General features: G+C 38.4%; 1 protein-coding gene across 3 annotated transcripts in view; it reads left to right on the top strand.

Moving 5' to 3' along the window:
* LOC131066506 (uncharacterized) overlaps positions 1–19,421 on the top strand; it is a 74,548-nt gene that overhangs the window by 22,907 nt on the left and 32,220 nt on the right. For 2 of the 3 annotated variants that reach the window (XM_058001282.2, XM_058001281.2), the window contains exon 2: positions 8,013–8,168. In XM_058001282.2, the coding sequence (XP_057857265.1) occupies positions 8,013–8,168 (156 nt within the window). The remainder of the gene's footprint in view (positions 1–8,012; positions 8,169–19,421) is intronic. The other variant, XR_009111679.2, reaches the window with a different exon arrangement.

The raw sequence follows: 19,421 nt of genomic DNA, 5'->3' as shown, positions 1-19,421 counted from the left end.
CCTCCCCACATCCAAATCTGAAATAGGAACAAACGCTCATGCTGAATACCTTTGATCAGAAAAGATGTTGTGATTGGTACAACATAAACAAACCCTGATACCATCTGTTTGAATTGAAGAGAATGATTGTGGCTAGTCTGCTTACAGCGAATATATATATTCTAGTCAGTTCAATTAGAATGTCCATTATCAGGTTCACTATAAATTGACCCACTTAAATTTTTTGTCTCTTTGAATTCTTACCATTCCAATTTGGCTGTGTAAACAATAGCCCTTCCTCTCCAAAAACTAAAGTGGCATCTTTTGTAAATTATTGCAACTCTTTTATTATTTTCTTTGTCATTTTCTCTTTTGGCTTCATCTCATTTTATTCCTTCTAATAAATCTCAGATATTCCTGGTGCTGTGGTGTTCTGGTAAAAGATTAGCTGATGAGTGCTCCTCGTTTCCCTCATCGATTAGCATGTCAGCACTGACAGTTTTTGGTGCATCCCAGAATTTTGTAAATTACTAAATTTCTTGATATGTTCCTGATTTATTGTGGTAGTGTTGTGACCATTTCACACATCGCCCCATCGCAAATGGGGACCCCCTCTTTTTGCTTGTTTTTCGCTCGTTTTCGCTTTCGTTTTTAAGGTTTTGTTAGTTAGTTGGTTGTCTGGATTTCGGGTCAAGCCTTAGGGTTTTTATTTTTGTCTTTTCAGGCCAAAATCCAGTCGTTTTTGAGAGCTTTTGAGCTTCCTTTTCTAGGATGCAAATTTTGAATGCAATGAATTCGCCAAAATGGTCTAATTTCCAATTGGAATGTTAATGCAGAGCTTAAATTTGTCTAAGTGTTGACAGTGAAATGTGAATTTTTGTCCGATTGAATATTTTGACCAAATTTTGACCTTTTTGATTTTGATCCTGGGCATTGGAATTGATTTGTTTTCGCCTCGTGAAGTGTTAAAATGTGAAAAATCATGTTATTTTGGCCTGTAGGAGCAAAATCGCTCCTGTCCCTCAGTGAAGGACGGGAGCTCATTTTCAAATATCTCATCATCCCTGCAGAGTCCAGACAAATTTCAAGTTGGAAGTGATGGAGAACGGCGATATCTTTCCATTGAATATAAATTGAAGATTTTTATGAGCACAGAAATGCCTCCAGGAGGAAAATCGCTCCTGTCCCTCAGTGAAGGACCGGAGCTACAAATCAAATTTCGCCTTGTCCTTGCAAGATTTCAATGACTTAACAATTTGAAAGGGTCCGAAGGAAGATGCTTGCCAAATGAATATAATTTGAGATGCAAAAATGAAGGAGAATAACCCAGAATGCAAAGTTCGCTCCTGTCCCTCTCCAAGGGACCAGGGCGAGGTACCTTGTCGCTCCTGTCCCTCTCCAAGGGACCAGAGCGATTTCCTGCATTAGACAAAATCCAGGCAAATGTCAAGGCAAGTTTACGTTCAAAAACAAGGGAAAACATGAGATGGACGCATTGAATACAAATTGAAGATTTTTTGGACGTCCACAAAGGTCCTAAATGTCTAGTTCGCTCCTGTCCCTCAGGAAGGGACCAGAGCGATTTTTGATATAAATGATTTTCTTGCAAAGTTACAGATGATGTTAAGGCATGAACGAATGGAGTGAAGAAAGACGAATCCGTTGAATATAGACTTGGAACCTGACAAAGTGAGATAAAGGCTACAAAAGGAGGATCGCTCCTGTCCCTCTCCAAGGGACCAGGGCGATACAATGGTGATGTTACTTCCTATGCAAGTTCAAGGTCGATCCAAGTCAAGACAAGGTGGCGAGGGACATTTCAAGGCGTCTTTAGCAAGCACAAACATTAAAAGGTCGTCACAATGATGAAATTCGCATCCTAGGACATAGATCGCTCCTATCCCTCTCCAAGGGACCAGGGCGATGTTAGATGCATTGGTCATTTTGTGCAAGATTTACGTAAGAACAAGATTTCATAAAGTAATGCATGGTCCAAGGCATCGTTTGAAGATAAATGCAAGAGTTTTTCAACGTCCAAACATTGCCAATCAAGGTGAAAAGCTCCCATCGCTCCTGTCCTTTGGACAAGGACCAAGGCGATACTATCAAAAGCACTCATTTTCCTTCAAGATCCAAGCTAGGCGAGGTTAGGTAAGGTGAAGGACGACGTTTGAAGGACATCACAACAAAGATCAAGGTTTAAAGTTGACAAGGTCAAGGAGAAAACATGGATCGCTCCTGTCCCTCTCCAAGGGACAAGGGCGATGATCCCTTTAATACGCCCAAAACTTCATGCGAGCAAATGGAATAAGCGCAAAAGAGACGAACAAAGGATGTTATTTGCCAACAATAAAAGATCGAAGTTAAAAGATGCAAGATGGACGTGGAAACAAGAAGATCGCTCCTGTCCTTTGGACAAGGACCAGGGCGATGTACACTCAAAAGGCACTTAAGCACACATGCAAAGCAATCAAATGCGAAGAACCTATCAAGATGATCGATTTTCAACGTGGAGATGAAGGAGTTGGACGTAAGAAATGCAAAATCAGGACAAAAATGTTGAATCGCTCCTGTCCCTCTCCAAGGGACCAGAGCGATGAGGTACGTCCCTTCCTTTTTCATATTTTGGCGCCAAATAAACAAATTTAAATTTCCTTAAATGCTAAATCGATTAAAAAATTGAAAATCCATTTTTATTTAGCATTTAATATGGCATTATCTTTTATTAATTATTTTTGCCTTTATTAAAAAATCGAAATTTGCAAACGCAAGGCATTAATAATTAATTAATTAATTAATATAAAATCGAATTTAGAGCGCTCAATTAAGCAAGTCGGCCTTGTTATTTTATTGCAAATCATTTAAAATCATTTTGAAAAATGGTTTTATTTATCAAGTCGGCCTAGGGGATGAAAAGGTGTGAGCGCTATATATAAGGGGAGTGAAATGTTCATTTTCACATCATTATTTTTTTATCCTTTCACATGCGATCTTGAGGAGAAGGAAAGAAGTGCTATTTCAAACCAAAGGTGGCGCTAATATCATCAAGTGTGGAGTGCGAATTGCGTTGAAGACCAAAGGTGGTCCGAATTTCATTCATCCAAAGGTGGCGCTTTATACATTAAGGGTGGTGCGAACTTGAAGATTCTTGTCAAAGGCGATACTTGAAGATCACATTGAAATCCAAAGGTGGCGAAGTCGATTTTGAGGAGACCACATTGAAGACTATTTTATTCCTCCAATTTTCCCTAGGCGATCTTTTACTTTTTGCATTTTAGAGTTAGCTCTCTATCGAGGTATGATGATTTAATTATTATTGCTTTATTCATTCATCGTCGTATTTCAAATTTTGAAATTTTGAATTTTGAATCTCTTAGCTCAATCGTTGTTTTTTAGGAAATGATAACTCTAGAGACTTATCATGACGTTTCCTAAAAACTTCTCTCTCTTATTTACGCTATTTATTGCAAAATCTAGTTCTTATAATGAAATGTTGTGTAGGTATGGCAACCCCAAAGGCGGGAGCATCCACCAGCCGCTCAGCTCTCATGAAAGAAGATCAGAAGACCGAAGAGGTGGAGACCAAGATCGTGTCGAAGTGGAGCAACATTGGAGATACCAACTTGGGGAACTTTAGCACGAAGAAGTTCCGAGAGGTCCCTTACATCGGCAAGCCATCACCTGTCGCCCGAAGAATAATAGAGAGTGGCATCATTAAGGCGGCCGGTTTTCCTCCAGCTATTCAGTGCCACGAGTTGATGATCGAGTGTGCCCGTCACTACAATCCACAGTCCAGGACAATTGTGTCCAATGAGGGAAACACTTTGGCGTACCTTTCAGAGGAAGCCATAAGTGAAGCCTTCCATCTTCCAGAGCACAGGGACATGATATACAAGAGCATTGAAGGAGCCAGATCAGTGTACGATGATGATCCAGATGCTTGCCTAAGCATAATCAACAAGAACTGGCTACTCAAGAGTCGTCCCCGTCTAAGCAAGGTACCGAACACACCACACCGGATTGATTTCCAGGAGGAATATAGAGATTTGATTACCATGCTCAACAGAGTTACAGGAGCACCTCATGCCTTCTATTTTGAGAAGTGGATGTTTTACTTCATCCAGGTGATTGTTCAAGGAAAGGGTACGATACATTGGGCTAGGATAATTAGCCATTGCTTAGACGTACAGTTGAGAAGACTCAGGGCTACTAAGTCCTTCCACATGAGTTCATACGTCATCTATGCCTTAATCAGGAGCGTTGAGTACGCAGGACTACCTCACAGAGGAGTGATTGGAAGAGGACCCGGCGAGGTCAGAGCTTGTGAATCCTATACCTACTTGCATCATCCACCAGGGAAGAACTACAAGTTAGTCAATGATACTTTCACGATGAACATCACAAGGACGTTGCAAGGAGGGATTCACAACAGATTATCTCAGGATGCCCAGGAGTTCATCAAGAGGTATGGTGCTTGGTTCATTCAGTTTCCCAAGTTCACTTACATTAGAGTGCATGGATGTCCTTTACCTCCATACATGTTGCCGAGGTATCCAACAGACAGAATTGTGTTACTTGAGGTAACAAGGCAGTTGGCAGCATATGTGAAGGCATTCAGACACAGACATCAGAATGGAGTCCAGGTACCTATTATTTTGGGTAATTCAGTTGAGGTATGTCCTAATGTCTTAGCCATGGATGACGCAGAGGAGGAGTTAGCCTTGTATTCTTTTTCATCTTTTGCTTGGAGGAATAGTTTTGATCCACACGGACATTTAGAGGAGACGGTCGGTAGAAGATTTAAACATGAGCACCAAATTGAAGATTTTATGATGAATCTCCTAGATGATCTCGAAGTGAAACGAAAGATACATTCTAGATTGCCTTTGGATTTCATCAGGAAATGCAGGATCTACAGAGTGGCCGACCAAGCTCAGGACAATGGCAGGCACATCCAGTCTTCATATGATAGAGAAAGCAAAACAATAAGTTTGAATTGGAATGAGCCCGAGGTCGTGGATTTAGATGATTTGATGGCACCAGTCTTGTCTTGTACTCGCAGATGGGTAGACGTTCAGCATCAGAAGTTGAGAGAACAAGGCATAGCTATGCTTTTTACTTTGGAAGAAAAACCAGCCGAAGGTGGAGCAAGTGTTAGTGAAGGCAATCCTAATCCTAGGAATTCAGGTGAAGGTAACCTTCGGTGTGCCAGTGAGGGCAATCTCCATTCGAGAGGTTCAAAGAGAAAGGAAAGATTAGAAAAGAAGGAGTCTTCCAAGAAAAGGCAAGGTGCCAACAAAGATCAAGTACCGGGTACTTCTTCCAGACCAGAGGATAGAACAGTTCGAGTGGAAGAGTCCATGGAGTCGATGGTACAGAATGACAGACAGGAGGAAGGACTGGCACAGCATGTTTCGTCAGATGGATCTCTCCAAGACTATGATTTAGAAGAAGATAATGAAGTAACATCTCCTCCCAGACAAGAAGAAATAGTACATAAAGAAATTCAAGTTCAAGAGACAAGATCGAATATCCCAGATTGGTTGAAGGAAAGATTAACCAAGGTGATCGTAATTGAGGACGAGGACAATGCAATTGACTTAGAGAGCCTTGTTGGACGTTCACATATGACAACAGAGAAGAAGAAGGCTACAAAGATGTCCAAGATGATTCGAGATGAGACTGGGTCTAGAAAACTGCAGATAGCTACACCGGCAGCAGATAAATATGAGGGTGAGATCCTAGCAGAGGATTATGATGTACAGACTTTTGAGTTAGGACCATCCACAGCAGAGCAGACTTTAGATGATGCCACCGACACATCTGAGGCATTGAAGGACAAGTTTAGAGAAGAAGTGGAAAAGAATAGAAAGCTTGAGAGAGAGGTCGGTGCATGGAGGACATATTTCAGTCACATCAATGAACCTTTGGGACGTCAGGATCCAGTTAGGTCACCAGTGCAGGCATTGCCCCTTCAATCGATCAATGAAGCAGAAAGATTCAGGAACCTGGTCCAGCGTACATGTAGTTGGATGGATAGATCTCATACAGTGGCCATAGAGTTTGTTACAAGGATGTCGAAGATCATTCATCAGGCTATCCAAGTTCTTGAGATTATCCACAGATTGATGGCAACAGTAGCTGCATTTGCCCATACCAAGGACGTTGTCATCCCTGTCTTGAAAATAATAAGACATACATCCAGAAGAATTTTAGCGCAGGAGAGGGTCTTAGAAGGTGATTCTCACAGTTTGTTTCAGTGGTCAACCTTACTCCATATAAAGAGTGTTCTCTTCGAGGACATCAGTGTTAGATGTGGTCAAGTTGAGGAGGTGATCAATCCGATCCAGGACAGAGTATTTGAGGTACTTCGTACCATTCTTGGCAGAAGGATCGAGGTCGAGACAGATGTGGATATCCAGGAATTTGAGGATAGAATCAAGATCATCTTTCGCAAGGACGCAGATGTTACAGATGAGCAGTATGATCAGATGTATGCCACCATGCTCCTGATTGATAGAACGAAGGAACTTGAACCTACTTGGGACGCAGCTCTTCTAGATGCATTCGATCAGGTCATCCACTTAGAAGAGAGTATCAAGAATCTTCCCGAGATTCCAATCACAGAAATCGAAGGAATCGTGACAAAATTCATTGCATATGCTAAGAAAGAGAATTGGAAAGGGAATAAGATTCTAGATGAAAGGTTGTTACAGATGACATGACATCTTATTTCTCATTGGTTGATACCTCCTAGATTTTTGTGCCAAATTTAATATTTGGCTATGTATTTAATATTGTTCAGTAAAAAGGAGGTCATTTGTAACAAACCCTAATTAGGGTTTAGGTGTCATGATCTTGTCCGTTGATTTACTTTCAATCTGGACCTTTCATTGTAACTGGGGATGCTATTTATACCCCCATTTTTCATTTCATTTGGTAATAGTTAATAGTCAAATAGTCAGATAAGAGTGAAATAGAGAGATTAGAGTTAGAAGCAATTCTTATTTTGTAGCAAGATTGAGTCTTGAAGAGAGAAATTCAAGCAATTGTTGTATATGATGACTTGGAAATCAATAAAATATTGAAGTTATGGTGTTTTGTTGCAAATTTCTTAAGTTATCTTCATGGTTGTTGGATGTACTTGAATCACGCTCAATCAAAGTAGTTTGTTAATTTGAAAGACTAAGTGTGAGATTTGATATTTGGTAGGATTCGCAATCCAAACCACTAGCTTCTTGCTGATTGTAGGAAAGCCTTGCGTGGTCGACTGGAGAACATTTTAAGTCCTTAACCTTCAAGCATTTTCGTATCTAGGATATGTACCTTCGTAGTAGTGTCCTTGGTCTTTGATGCATTGAACATCATTATTACCTTAGAAGATCGCACTAATTTCAATTGAGTTGTTATCTTATGGCAAAATTGAAGTTGGTTGAGTCTTGCCAAGTCTCGTCCATGCTAAGTCATTCATAGGGTTAGGCTAGATTAGACCTCTTAAACCCTATCTTTTGCTTTTTTTTTGAAAGTTCCTTTAGTTTAGTAAAATCTTCGAGCTTTGAATACGTAAGACCCCTTGGAGGAAACAGCAAATCACATCATACCACTAAAAAGCTTGTCCACACGTGGAGACCCCACTAAAAGAACCTTGGAGTCCATCTAACTGATCCTTTTTGCAGATCTTCAGCAGTTAGAGACTATTTTCTCAAGAGAGGATAAGATGCCTATTGGTATTTTATTCTGTGTATGATTGTGTATAAAATACACGTCAACAGGTAGCCACTGCTTTGAGAAGTATTTGGAAAGTGTGTCATAGTACTGGTGCATCTTTGAAGATTAAACTTCACTGCAAGATGAGATAATAGCAAAATTATTCCTTTTAACGGAAAATATAGTGAAAACATGAAATTATATTTTGATAAAATTAAATACTCTTCTGTCTTCACTTAAATCTCTTTTACTTTCTGGAAAATGATGGCCTATTTGAAACAAAACATCAGAGTTGACTTTTTAAAATAATCTTGTTGGTTTATCAGAACTGGATACACTGTTGGAAGATGCACCCTTACCTTTTATTACCCAGCATGCAACCAAGCTTTCAGGTGTACGTAAGAGAGTTTCATCTTTGAGTTCAACTTTGCAAACTATACAAAAGCGCATTGACAACATTGAGCGAATGCTATTCAGGCAAGGTGTGCTTGTTTTGACGTGATACTTTTATTAATTATGTTCCATTGCTTTTTTTGTTTTATTGAAGTTTAAAATTTGTATATATTGCCCATGTTTGCCTTTGAAATCATAGCTTGTTGATTGTTCAACTCAGTATTGAATAAAATAGCATATGTATGTTAATATAAGTTCCAGTCGTGTAGGAAGGGTGTTAATGTCTTAGATAGGTGCAATGCATTTCCTGGCACTGTAAGTATTATCTTTGGGATAGTATATTCAGCTATTTTGTGGCCATTCACTATTTTGCCATTATGATATTGAATTTGTTCTGAAATTCTTTTCAGTAATTACACTGTATGTTTCTAACATGTCTCGAACAGATTCTTTTCATCTTACAGTTGTTGGCTATTTGCAATGAAGCAAGACAGCCGAAGGTTCTCACTGACATTTGATCTTTCTACAAGTGGCACAAATATTTAAATTTGCAAATTTTAAATTGATTCTTCTTATCTTTTATTTAGCTATTCACAAAGAAGCATGACATCACATGACTATCAAAATTCTCATTGGCTTTTGTTCTTTATACAAGTGATGCATTGAATTTGCAATTTCTTTTTTCATATAAATGACACGTGTGGCACGCTAATGGTCTTATGTGCCCTATCACCGGTGACTTTTTTTCTTCCCACATTATGTGAATCTAATGGAAAAGTTAGTCTACAATCTAAATTGCTACATTTAATGCAAAATGTTTTATTTTGCTATGATCTCCTTTAGTTGTCCGTATAACCTACATTTCCAAGACTCCCTTTTCTCATTTTTAGCTAAGTAAGAAAAACATTTTTTATATTACAAAATATAAAATGTCTGAGATGACATAAGAGTGTTGTCTAATTTGGTTACCCCTTGAAGAAACTCTGATATCTTGTCACTTAAGTTCTTCTGAGACATTATTAATTTGAGGTTGACATTATAGTATTACCTGCTCATTATCTACATTACTCACCTCATTGGCTTCAAATCAAATTCCCACTTCCTGATTCTTTCCTGGTTGTGTTCGTCCAAACTTTTGAAGTGTTCTGTCCTTCTTGATATGTTATCATTTAAACAGTTAATCACTGGCTTCTTGTTCATTCTCTTCAGATTTAATAGTTTAATGGAATAATATTTCATTTAAATTGGTAAGCTTGTTTTGGCTCTCTTAATCTACTAATGTCTCATGACCCTCTAATTTTCTTCGTTTCAATCAAGCACCAGTCTTGTTGTCTTGATCCTTCCCATATGAAAATCTTATTCTTTGTTTTTTCTTTCTTGATATTCTCTTCCTCTCAAATATATATTTTTAATGCTTTTATGCAAACCTCTCTTTCTCTTTGAGAGCTTGTCAGTTTTCTTTTTTTTTAGGGTATTAATGGTACCATAGTAGCAAAAATCGTTCTTGGGAATAAATCAGCAAACCAAAAGATAAATATTTTTAAAAAAATTGGAATTTAATTAGGAATAGAAAAACATAGTAAAGAGAAAAACCTGCTGTTTTTAATATTTGACGGCAATATAAGTGCATAGAGATAGAGAGAGTGAAGTGAGAAGAGATTGTTTACAGTGCACACGATGAATTTTGGAGTACAGTTTTTTTCATTAATTTTCATCTCGCTGATGACATTGCATTGCACAATGCACAGTACACTACTGCGTACTACATAGTTCAACATCAAAGTTTGAACCTGAAAATCAATTACAATATACTTTCTACATAATCAGCCTATAAGTACAGAGTAACAAAAACAGGAGAGAGCCAATGAATCTTGCTGCTAGGAAGTACAATATACTAGGAGGCTGCAGGTCATGATGATGAAGCTTTAGTGTCAGAGCTTCTCCTAAGTCAATCAAATCAGTATCAAACTTTGTGTACCTGAAGTGAGAAAAATCTTCCTCTAAAAGTTGATCGTCATCATTTGGAATCCTTTTTGAATCTAGATTGATCTTGTGAAGGTCAATTGGCTGATCTTCTTTTCTGATACCTGATATTATCAAGTTGAATACATACGTTAGCGAGGTAGACAGAATAGAAAAATAAAAATAGCTTTGCAAAGTGAAACACAATAATTATAATTTATAATTACAATTGCAGGTTTTTTAGATTTTAAACCTCAAGCTATCTTCAGCTTAAGATGGAGATTGTGGTGAGCAAACATCAAGTCATTCACTTGTTGTTGAAGAAAATGGTTGCATTTCTTAGTATATGTTCAAACCCACTCTTAGTGTGCTTATAAGTGGAAGATATGTATGGTTGGCTCAAAATGTGCATTGCTTTCCATCAAAGATATTTGGCTTCTTTGCTGAAAAATTCCCCCCTTTGTGCAGAAAAACAATAATTTATCAAGATTCTATCATGTACAATTTATTCAAAACTTAACACCTATGCTATACATGTGTGATTTGTCAAGTTGGTATTGACACTCTATGTAACAGTAATGTCTATAATTCTAGGAGTAGGAGGATAATATTTTATATTTTATATTTCTTAGCTACAGTAGAAGCTGAACATTCATCTAGGAGATGAACTAGACAATTATTTTCATATTTTTTGATTGAATAGAATAAGCTTTCATTGAATAATTTTCTTGGATGTCCAAGTCCTGTTCATTTGTCAATCTTTTCTTGTATTACATTCTTGGGCTTGATATTGATATCAAAGCAGGATGAAGAGCTTTAGTTGAAGGAGGGAAATATAGAAGATAGATACGAATGACTGTGAAAGCAGATCATGAAGAGTTCATGTTTTGGATTGCTGCCTGCATACATGAATGTGCTTTCTGCACAATTGGCAACTCTGTCTACAACAAATGAATGCCCGCTTGCAAGTTTAAGTCGCTTGTATCTTTTTTTTGAAAATAGTGTTGATATACATTATTGTCACACCCAATGTTTTCATTTTATTACTTGTCAAATTATGCCATGTATGTATTTGAAGGGGTTCAAATAAGTATAGAACTAGATGTATATGTTGTTATGTTGCTGCTTCTCTTCTGCTATAGGCATAATTCATATAATGCTATGTATGGTTCAAGTGATGTCATTAGGGTTTTGAAATCTGCGTGAAATTAATGAATAGAGCACAAACATGGTAGGGGCACGTAGAAGGATATCTATTGACAGGGAAATAAAATATCATTCTGTTTTCGTTTGTATTACAAATTGAAAGGTCCAAATTTCACACCTAGTTTGTATACATTTAGTTATAACAAGCATTTTTGTGTTGATTGTCCTTCAAACCATTAATATTCTAGGTAATGGCTCAATAACGGTCATTCACTTTACAAATCCTTCCAGCATTGGCCTATGAAATTTCAAGTTCAAGAAGTCACAATTTTTACAACATTTCAGAGTAGTTTGCTTTGCTAGAAGATTAGGGTGATAGAAGCCATAATGGGTCCTTATGTGCAAAGAATTGTAATGCCCCTGAATTTTTATAAAGTGGCTTAATTGATTAAGCTGATTAATTAATAAAATTATAAAATAACTTGAAAATAATAAAATAATAACATAAGTCACTTTATTAAATAAAGCTCTCCAATATTCAAGTTGGCCTAGTCTTCTTGATGTTTCCTGGAGCTCTTTATAAGGAGGCTGGTTGGGAGAAGTAAAGCATGCTTTGGATTTGATATGATGGTTTATGAGAAGCTGAGGACAAAAACCTTCAGTTGATCAGAAGGGTTGGACAAAAACCCGACTCTTCCTAGGAGTGGATTCACGACAAAGTTCACAACTGGGCCAAATTTGTGAAGCCTCCATTCAAGACAAATTTGTAAGGGTTTTTTCAGAAATAAAGATATTGCTGGTCTAAGGTATTTGGTGCTTATATCTTATTTGGGTAAAAGATTAATTATTTCTTGAATATTATATTTGGCATGTGAATTAAGAATAAATGTTTTTATATCAATACTTTTTTAGTGACGACTATGGTCTCAATTAATATTCATATTATAAGCCGGTTGTTTCCTCAAATCTGAGCATAAGGGCTATATCAAAAGGAAGTCGATATTGTATTTCATATTGACAATTTGATTAATATTGTGAGGTTGTGGTTCGGTTATATCTATCGTTATTTTGTATTGGTAAAATTGATTATTTTGGCTTTGGTCCTTGTTGACGTGTATTTTGTACACCGCCAAACACAAAATAAAATACCTAAATGGTACCTTATCCTCTCTTGAGTAAAGCCTCTGAATGCTGAAGATATCGCAAAAAAGGATCAATCAGGGTGACTTCAAGGTTCTTCGCTGTAGGATCTCTACGTGTGGATAAGCACTAGTGGTCGTTGTGAATGCTGTTTCTTCAAGGGGTCTTACGCACTTTGAAAGCTGGTCTGTGTTGCTCTCACTCAATTGCAGGAACAGGATTTTTCCTAATACTAACAAATTCTCAAAAAGATCAAAAGATAGGGTTTTCCAGAGATGAATTCTAATCTAATCCTAAGAATGACTCAATGTAGGCTAGACTTGGTAAGATTCTACCAATTTCAGTATTGCCAAGGAATTACAACTCTACTGAAATTGATGCGATCTTCTAAGGTGATTAGTGATTTTCAAATCATCAAGAACTATAGATACTACCATAAAGATACATATCAATAGTTCAATAATGATTGAAGGTTCAAGCAATCTAAATATCTCCAGTTGACCACGCAAGGCGTCCTTACAATTAGTAAGAAGCTAGTGGTTTGGAATGTGAATCTCACCAAAGATCAAGCACAACACTTAGTCCTTCAAACTTAAATACTACTTCGACTGAGAATGATTCAAGAAAGTAAACAACCATGAAGATAGCCACAAGAATTGCAATAAAACACCATAACTTCAATATTTTATTGATCTCAAAGCCAAAATAGACAACAATTGTTCGAAATTCTTTCTTCACTACTCAATCTTGCTACAAAATAACTTTCTTCTCTCCAAAGCTTTAACTATTATCTATCTCCTTAGTATCTAATGACAAAATGAAAATGAGTGAGGGTATATATAGCATCCTCAATTACAATGAACGGCCCAGATTGAAAGAAGATCAATGGCTGAGATTCTGACACCTAAACCCTAATTAGGGTTTGTTACAAAAAGTTCCCTTTTTAGATGAACATTATTAAATGCATAGCCAAATATTTAATTCGCACAAAAATAGAGGAAACATAGACCAATGATAATTAAGATGCCACATCATCCTATAACAACCGTTCTTCTAGAACCTTGTTCCCTTTCCAATGCTCTTTCTTAGCATATGCAACGAATCTGGACACAATTCCTTCAATCTCAGCAATAGGAATCTCGGGAAGATTCTTCATTCGTTCCTCCAAGTGGATAACCTGATCAAAGGCAGTGAGAAGAGCCGTTTCCCATCCAGGTTCGAGTTCTTTGATCTTCTCAATCAGGAGCATAGTAGTGAACATTAGATCCCGTTGCTCATCTGTGATGATATTCTCATCTTTGCAAAAGATGACCTTGACTCTCTCTTCCAACTCTTGGAGGTCCACATCCGTCTCAATTTCGATCCGACTGCCAAGAATGGTACACAACACTTCAAACACCTTATCCTGAATTGGATGGATGACGCCTTCAACTTGATTGCATTTGGTGCTGATGTCTTCGAAAAGAACCTCTTTCATCTGGAGTAGAGTTGACCACTGAAGTAGGTTATGAGCTCCTCCATCCATTATCTTTTCTTGTGCTAGGATCTTCCTTGGTGTTTGCCTGATTACTTGCAGAACAGGAATGATAACATCTCTAGTGTGAGCGAAAGCGGCTACAGTTATCATTAGGTTGTGGACGATCTCAAAGACCTGGATAGCTCGGTGGATTGTCTTCATCATTCTTGTTGTAAATTCAACAGCTACCGTGTGGGATTTGTCAATCCAAGAGCTCATAAGCTGAACCAGCTCTTGACTCTTTCTGCTTCGCCAACTGATTCAGGGGGAAGTGCTTGCACAGGAGATACTGCTGGATCTTGACGTCTCAAGGGCTGATTGAGATGGCTAAAGTAGCCTCTCCAAGCACCAACCTCTCTCTCAAGCTTCCTATTCTTTTCCATTTCTTCTTTAAGTTTGCCCTTAAGTGCTTCAAATGAATCGGTTGCCTCATCCATTGCCTGTTCAAGAGTGAGTGGACCAAGCTCAAATGTTTCTACATCATACTCATCTGCAAGAATTTCACCTTCATACTTGTCCACTACCGGTGTAGCTATCTGCAATTTCCTGGATCCTGTCTCATCCCTTATCACTTTGGACATCTTGGTGGCCTTCCTCTTTTCTGTTACTTCTTGAGAATTTCCTATAAGGCTCTCTAAGTCAATCACATCTTCTTCATCTTTAATCACAATCACCCTTGTCAGTCTCTCTTTCAACCAATCTGGAATGGCGGATCTTGTCTCTCTAACTTGTATTTCCTTTGGTAATGGTTCATCTTCTCGGAGAGGAGATGTCGCCTCATCATCATTTCCCTGATCCTCCTGTAGCTCATCAATTTGTAGAGGTTGACTTGATGAATGTTGAGGTGCTTGTCCCTTCTCTGGTTTATTATTCTGTACCATGGATTCCATAGATTCATCAATCTCAGGTACCATCTTCTCTTGACCTTCCGCTTGACTTGCCTTCTTTCCATGTCGAGAAGATGTGCCTGATGAGCGATCTCGATTGGACCCTTGCTTCTTCTTGGAGGGTTCTCTTTTCTCAGGTCTTTCTTTCCTCTTTGCACCTCTAGGATGAGAATTGTCTTCCCTTACGCTCGCTCCTCCTTCTTCCAGTCTTTCCTCCAAAGTAAAAGTCATTGGTATGTTTTGCTCTCTTAACTTCTGATGTTGTACAAGTACATGACAAAACTGGAGCCATCAAAGCTCTCAAGTCCGAAATCTCAAGCTCGCTCCAATCTATCTTCACTCTCTTATCTTCTTTGTCATAGGATGATTGGAGATGTCTGCCACTGTCCTGAGCTTGATCGGCTACTCTGTAAACTTTGCATTTCCTGATGAAATCTAAAGGTAATCTGGAATGCATCTTTCTTTTCACTTCTAAATCACTTGAGAGATTCATCCAAAAATCTTCCACCTGAAACTCATGTCCGTACTTCCTAGCAACTGTCTCCTCCATATAACCATAAGGATCAAAATTCTCCCGCAGGGCAAAGAAGGTGAATGAATACAAGGCTAATTCCTTCTCTGCATCCTCTGAAGCTTGAGTATTAGGACATACCTCAATTGAATTCCCCAATATGATAGGTACGGGAATTCCATTTCCATGCTTGAGTCTGGATACCTTTGCACAAGCTACCAATTGTCTGGTTACCTCAAGTAGCACTATCCTGTTTGTCGGATACCTCGGCAACATGTAGGGAGGTGAAGGACATCCCTGAACTCTAATATATGTAAACTTTTGAAATTGGATGAACCATGCACCATACCTCTTCACAAGCTCTTGTGCATCCAGAGATAGTCGATTGTGAATCCCGCCTTGCAATATCCTAGTGATGTTCATCGTGAAGGTATCATTGACTAACTTGTAGTCACTTCCAGATGGATGATGCAAATGAACATAAGAGTCACAAACTCTCACTTCTCCGGGCCCTCTTCCGATCACTCCTCTGTGAGGTAGCCCTGCATACTCAAAACTCTTGATCAAGGCATATATGACATATGAGCTCATGTGGAACGACTTGATAGGCCTTAGTCTTCTCAACTGCACATCCAGGCTATTGCTAATAATCCTGGCCCAATGAATCGTTCCTTTCCCTTGGACAATCACTTGAATGAAGTAGAACATCCATTTCTCGAAGTAGAAGGCTTGAGGAGCCCCTGTAATTCGATTGAGCAAAGTTATCAAATCTCTGTACTCCTCTTGGAAATCAATCCTATGCGGTGTATTAGGAATCTTGTTCAGGCGAGGACGACTTTTGAGCAACCAATTCTTGTTTATGAGATTCAGGCAAGTGTCGGGATCATCTTCATACATTGACCTGGCTCCTTCTAGGCTTTTGTAAATCATATCTTTATGCTCTGGAAGATGGAGAGCCTCACTTATAGCCTCCTCTGAAAGTTAAGCCAAAGTGTTTCCTTCCTTGGATATGATCGATCTCGATTGTGAGTCATAATGGCGGGCACACTCGATCATCAGCTCATGACACTGGACTGCTGGGGGGAAACCGGCCGCCTTGATGATGCCACTTTCAATTATCTTTTTCGCAATAGGTGATGGCTTGCCAATGTAGGGGACCTCTCGAAACTTCTTCACACTGAAGTTTCCCAAGTTGGTATCTCCGATATTGCTCCATTTGGACACGATCTTGGTCTCCAATTCTTCATTCCTGCTGGGGGGAAACCGGCCGCCTTGATGATGCCACTTTCAATTATCTTTTTCGCAATAGGTGATGGCTTGCCAATGTAGGGGACCTCTCGAAACTTCTTCACACTGAAGTTTCCCAAGTTGGTATCTCCGATATTGCTCCATTTGGACACGATCTTGGTCTCCAATTCTTCATTCTTCTGATCTTCCTTCATGAGAGCCAGGTGACTAGTAGATGCTCCCGCCTTTGGAGTCGCCATCTTGACACCTACACAACATTTCACAATTAGTAATATACCTTGAAGCGTAGAAATATAGAGTGAAAAGGAAGATTTAATTAGGAAACTTCATGATAAATCATAAGTTATCATTTCCTAATTAATTACGCAATACTTGGATTTTTCAAAAACAAATGTTCAAAATTCAAATCTTCAACAATGGTGTCAAGATGATTTCGCCATACCTCCTCTTGAGTATTAAACTCTAAGAAATGATGCAAAAATAGGTGAATTTCGCTAGGCAAAATGTAGATCAAAGTTCTCCCTTGAATAAAATGCGCCTCCTTTAGCCTTCACAAGAATCAACTCCACTTCCTTCTAGTCTCCAACACTTTGAAATAAATTCGCTCCAAGCAAACCAGATTTCGCACCTTCAATTAGCCTTCCAAATTCGCACTTGAAGCAATGATTGAATGATTTAAATTGTGAAAAAACACCTCCAATATATAGAGCGCTCACCACTTTGCTCCCTCTAGGCCGACTTGGCAAAACGAGGTTAAAAAATAAATAAAATTCCAAAAAAGGGGGGCCGACTTGGCAAAATAAATGAAAATAAGGCTTCATATTTAATTTTAATTTAATAAAAATTAATTTTAAATGCCTTCACAATAAAAGTTCGATTGTTTAAGGCTTAAAATTAATTTATTAAATGCCAAAATGTCTTTTATTTAATGCCAATTCAATTTCAATTTTTTCAAATGCCTCAAAATTAGCAATTTTGGCGATCTAATGCAATTTGGAGAATATTAATTTTTAAAACAAGGCTCTGAGGGTCAGGAGCGACTTTTGATTTTTAGCCTTGAATATTTCACATTTTGACGTGAAAATCTCCTGGAGGGTAAATTGATATCCCGTTAACGCGTTGCACTTCAAATTTGGCATTTTTTATGAGGAAAAATAGGTGAAAATGCAAATATCGCTATGGGCCCTCTTTGAGGGTCAGGAGCGATTTTTCATTTCTTGCTCAAATTTAGCACTTTTCCACCTACAAAATTTCTTCAAGACATTTCAACTAGGTCCTTTCACTGAATTGCAAACTTAGCTCAATCCAATTTTGGAGAAAAGGTGTGATTTTGAAGTTTCTCGCTGTGGGCCCTCTTTGAGGGTCCGTAGCGATTTTTGCAATTTAGGCTTGATTCTTCATCATTTTTCATTCAAACTTCATTCATCATTTGGCAATGCCTTCCCTTAATCCACTCCAACCAAATTCGTTTTGTTGTCGCAAGGTAACATGAGGATTTTCAACAATATCGCTATGGGCCCTCTCTAAGGGTCCGTAGCGATTTTTCGTTTTTTGACCAAAATCATCAAGTTTGAAAGGTAAAATAATATTCATCCTGCTCTTGGAGGTCTTTTCTCCTTGTCCAAACCTTGCCTTAGCACCATTTTGAAGAAAACATACATTTTTTAAAAATCTCGCTGTGGGCCTTCAGTGAGGGTCCATAGCGATTTTTTGGTTCTAGGCAAATTCCTTCATCTTTTAATCTTCAAATCACCTCCAAGGCATAACACATCACGTTCTCCTCCTGTCCAAGCAAGATTTTATCTCAATTCTTCAAACCAAGGAGAGAAAACTGGAAAATCGCTATGGGCCCTCTCTGAGAGTCCGTAGCGATTTTTGTAATTGCCTTCAAAATATTGATTCTCAACGATTTCTTTTCACTTCAAGGCTTTTCAAACATCGTTTCTAACTTATGCCTAACCTTAGCTTTCCTCAAACTTGGATGAAAACTTCCCATTTTAGGTTTCTCGCTGTGGGCCTTCAGTGAGGGTCCGTAGCGATTTTTTCATTTTGGGTTGATTTCCTCTCGTGTTGATCCTCCAGATTATATTCAACGGATAGACCTTGCCTTCCTTCATCCCTTCCAATCATAAAATCACTTTGATCTTGTAAGAATAATGCATATTTGAAAATCTTGCTGTGGGCCCTCTCTGAGGGTCTGTAGCGATTTTTGCTACCTGGACCAAAATGCTTCACTTTTCGTCTAAAAATCACTTTGCCAAGGAAGATATCGTCTTGTTCTTTGCTATGAATAAAAATTCATGTCCAAGAAAGGTCCAAAAATGTGCACACAAAGAAAATCGCTGTGGACCTTCTCTAAGGGTCTGTAGCGATTTTTCCTTTCCTGGGCAAAACTCCTTCAATTCATCATCTTTGATCAAGTCCGGATACTTCGTTATGTTCATTCTATCCTTCATCATGCTCTTGACCTCTCAAATCAACCAAATAAAGCTTGCAATGATCCTTATAAGATTTCTCGCTATGGGCCCTCTCTGAGGGTCCGTAGCGATTTTTCTGTTTTCAACAAGGTCCTTCATCATTTCTAGCCAAAACTTCCTTAGGTGGGTGGAGAAAGTCATTTATTTTCCATTTATGATCAAAACTTGGTCTCTTTTCATTGCAAAATGAAGGAAATCAAAATCTCGCTGTGGGTCCTCTCTGAGGGTCCATAGCGATTTTTTTCCTTAGCTTTTAAAATTCACCATCTTTCATGTCTTCAAACCTTCCAAAGCATCAATTCACGTTCAATCATCCTTTCACGAGACCTTGCACAAAGTAATTTAGAAAAGTCAATGACAAATATGTCGTAAACAACATTTTCGCCCTGGGCCCTCTCTGAGGGTCAGGAGCGATTTTACCCTTTTAGGCCAAACTGCTTCACAAGGCAAAGTTA

The sequence above is a fragment of the Cryptomeria japonica genome, chromosome 8 (genome assembly GCF_030272615.1).
Source record: "Cryptomeria japonica chromosome 8, Sugi_1.0, whole genome shotgun sequence".
NCBI classification, from domain to species: Eukaryota; Viridiplantae; Streptophyta; class Pinopsida; order Cupressales; family Cupressaceae; genus Cryptomeria; species Cryptomeria japonica.
This window is presented reverse-complemented; position numbering and strand designations above follow the sequence as displayed.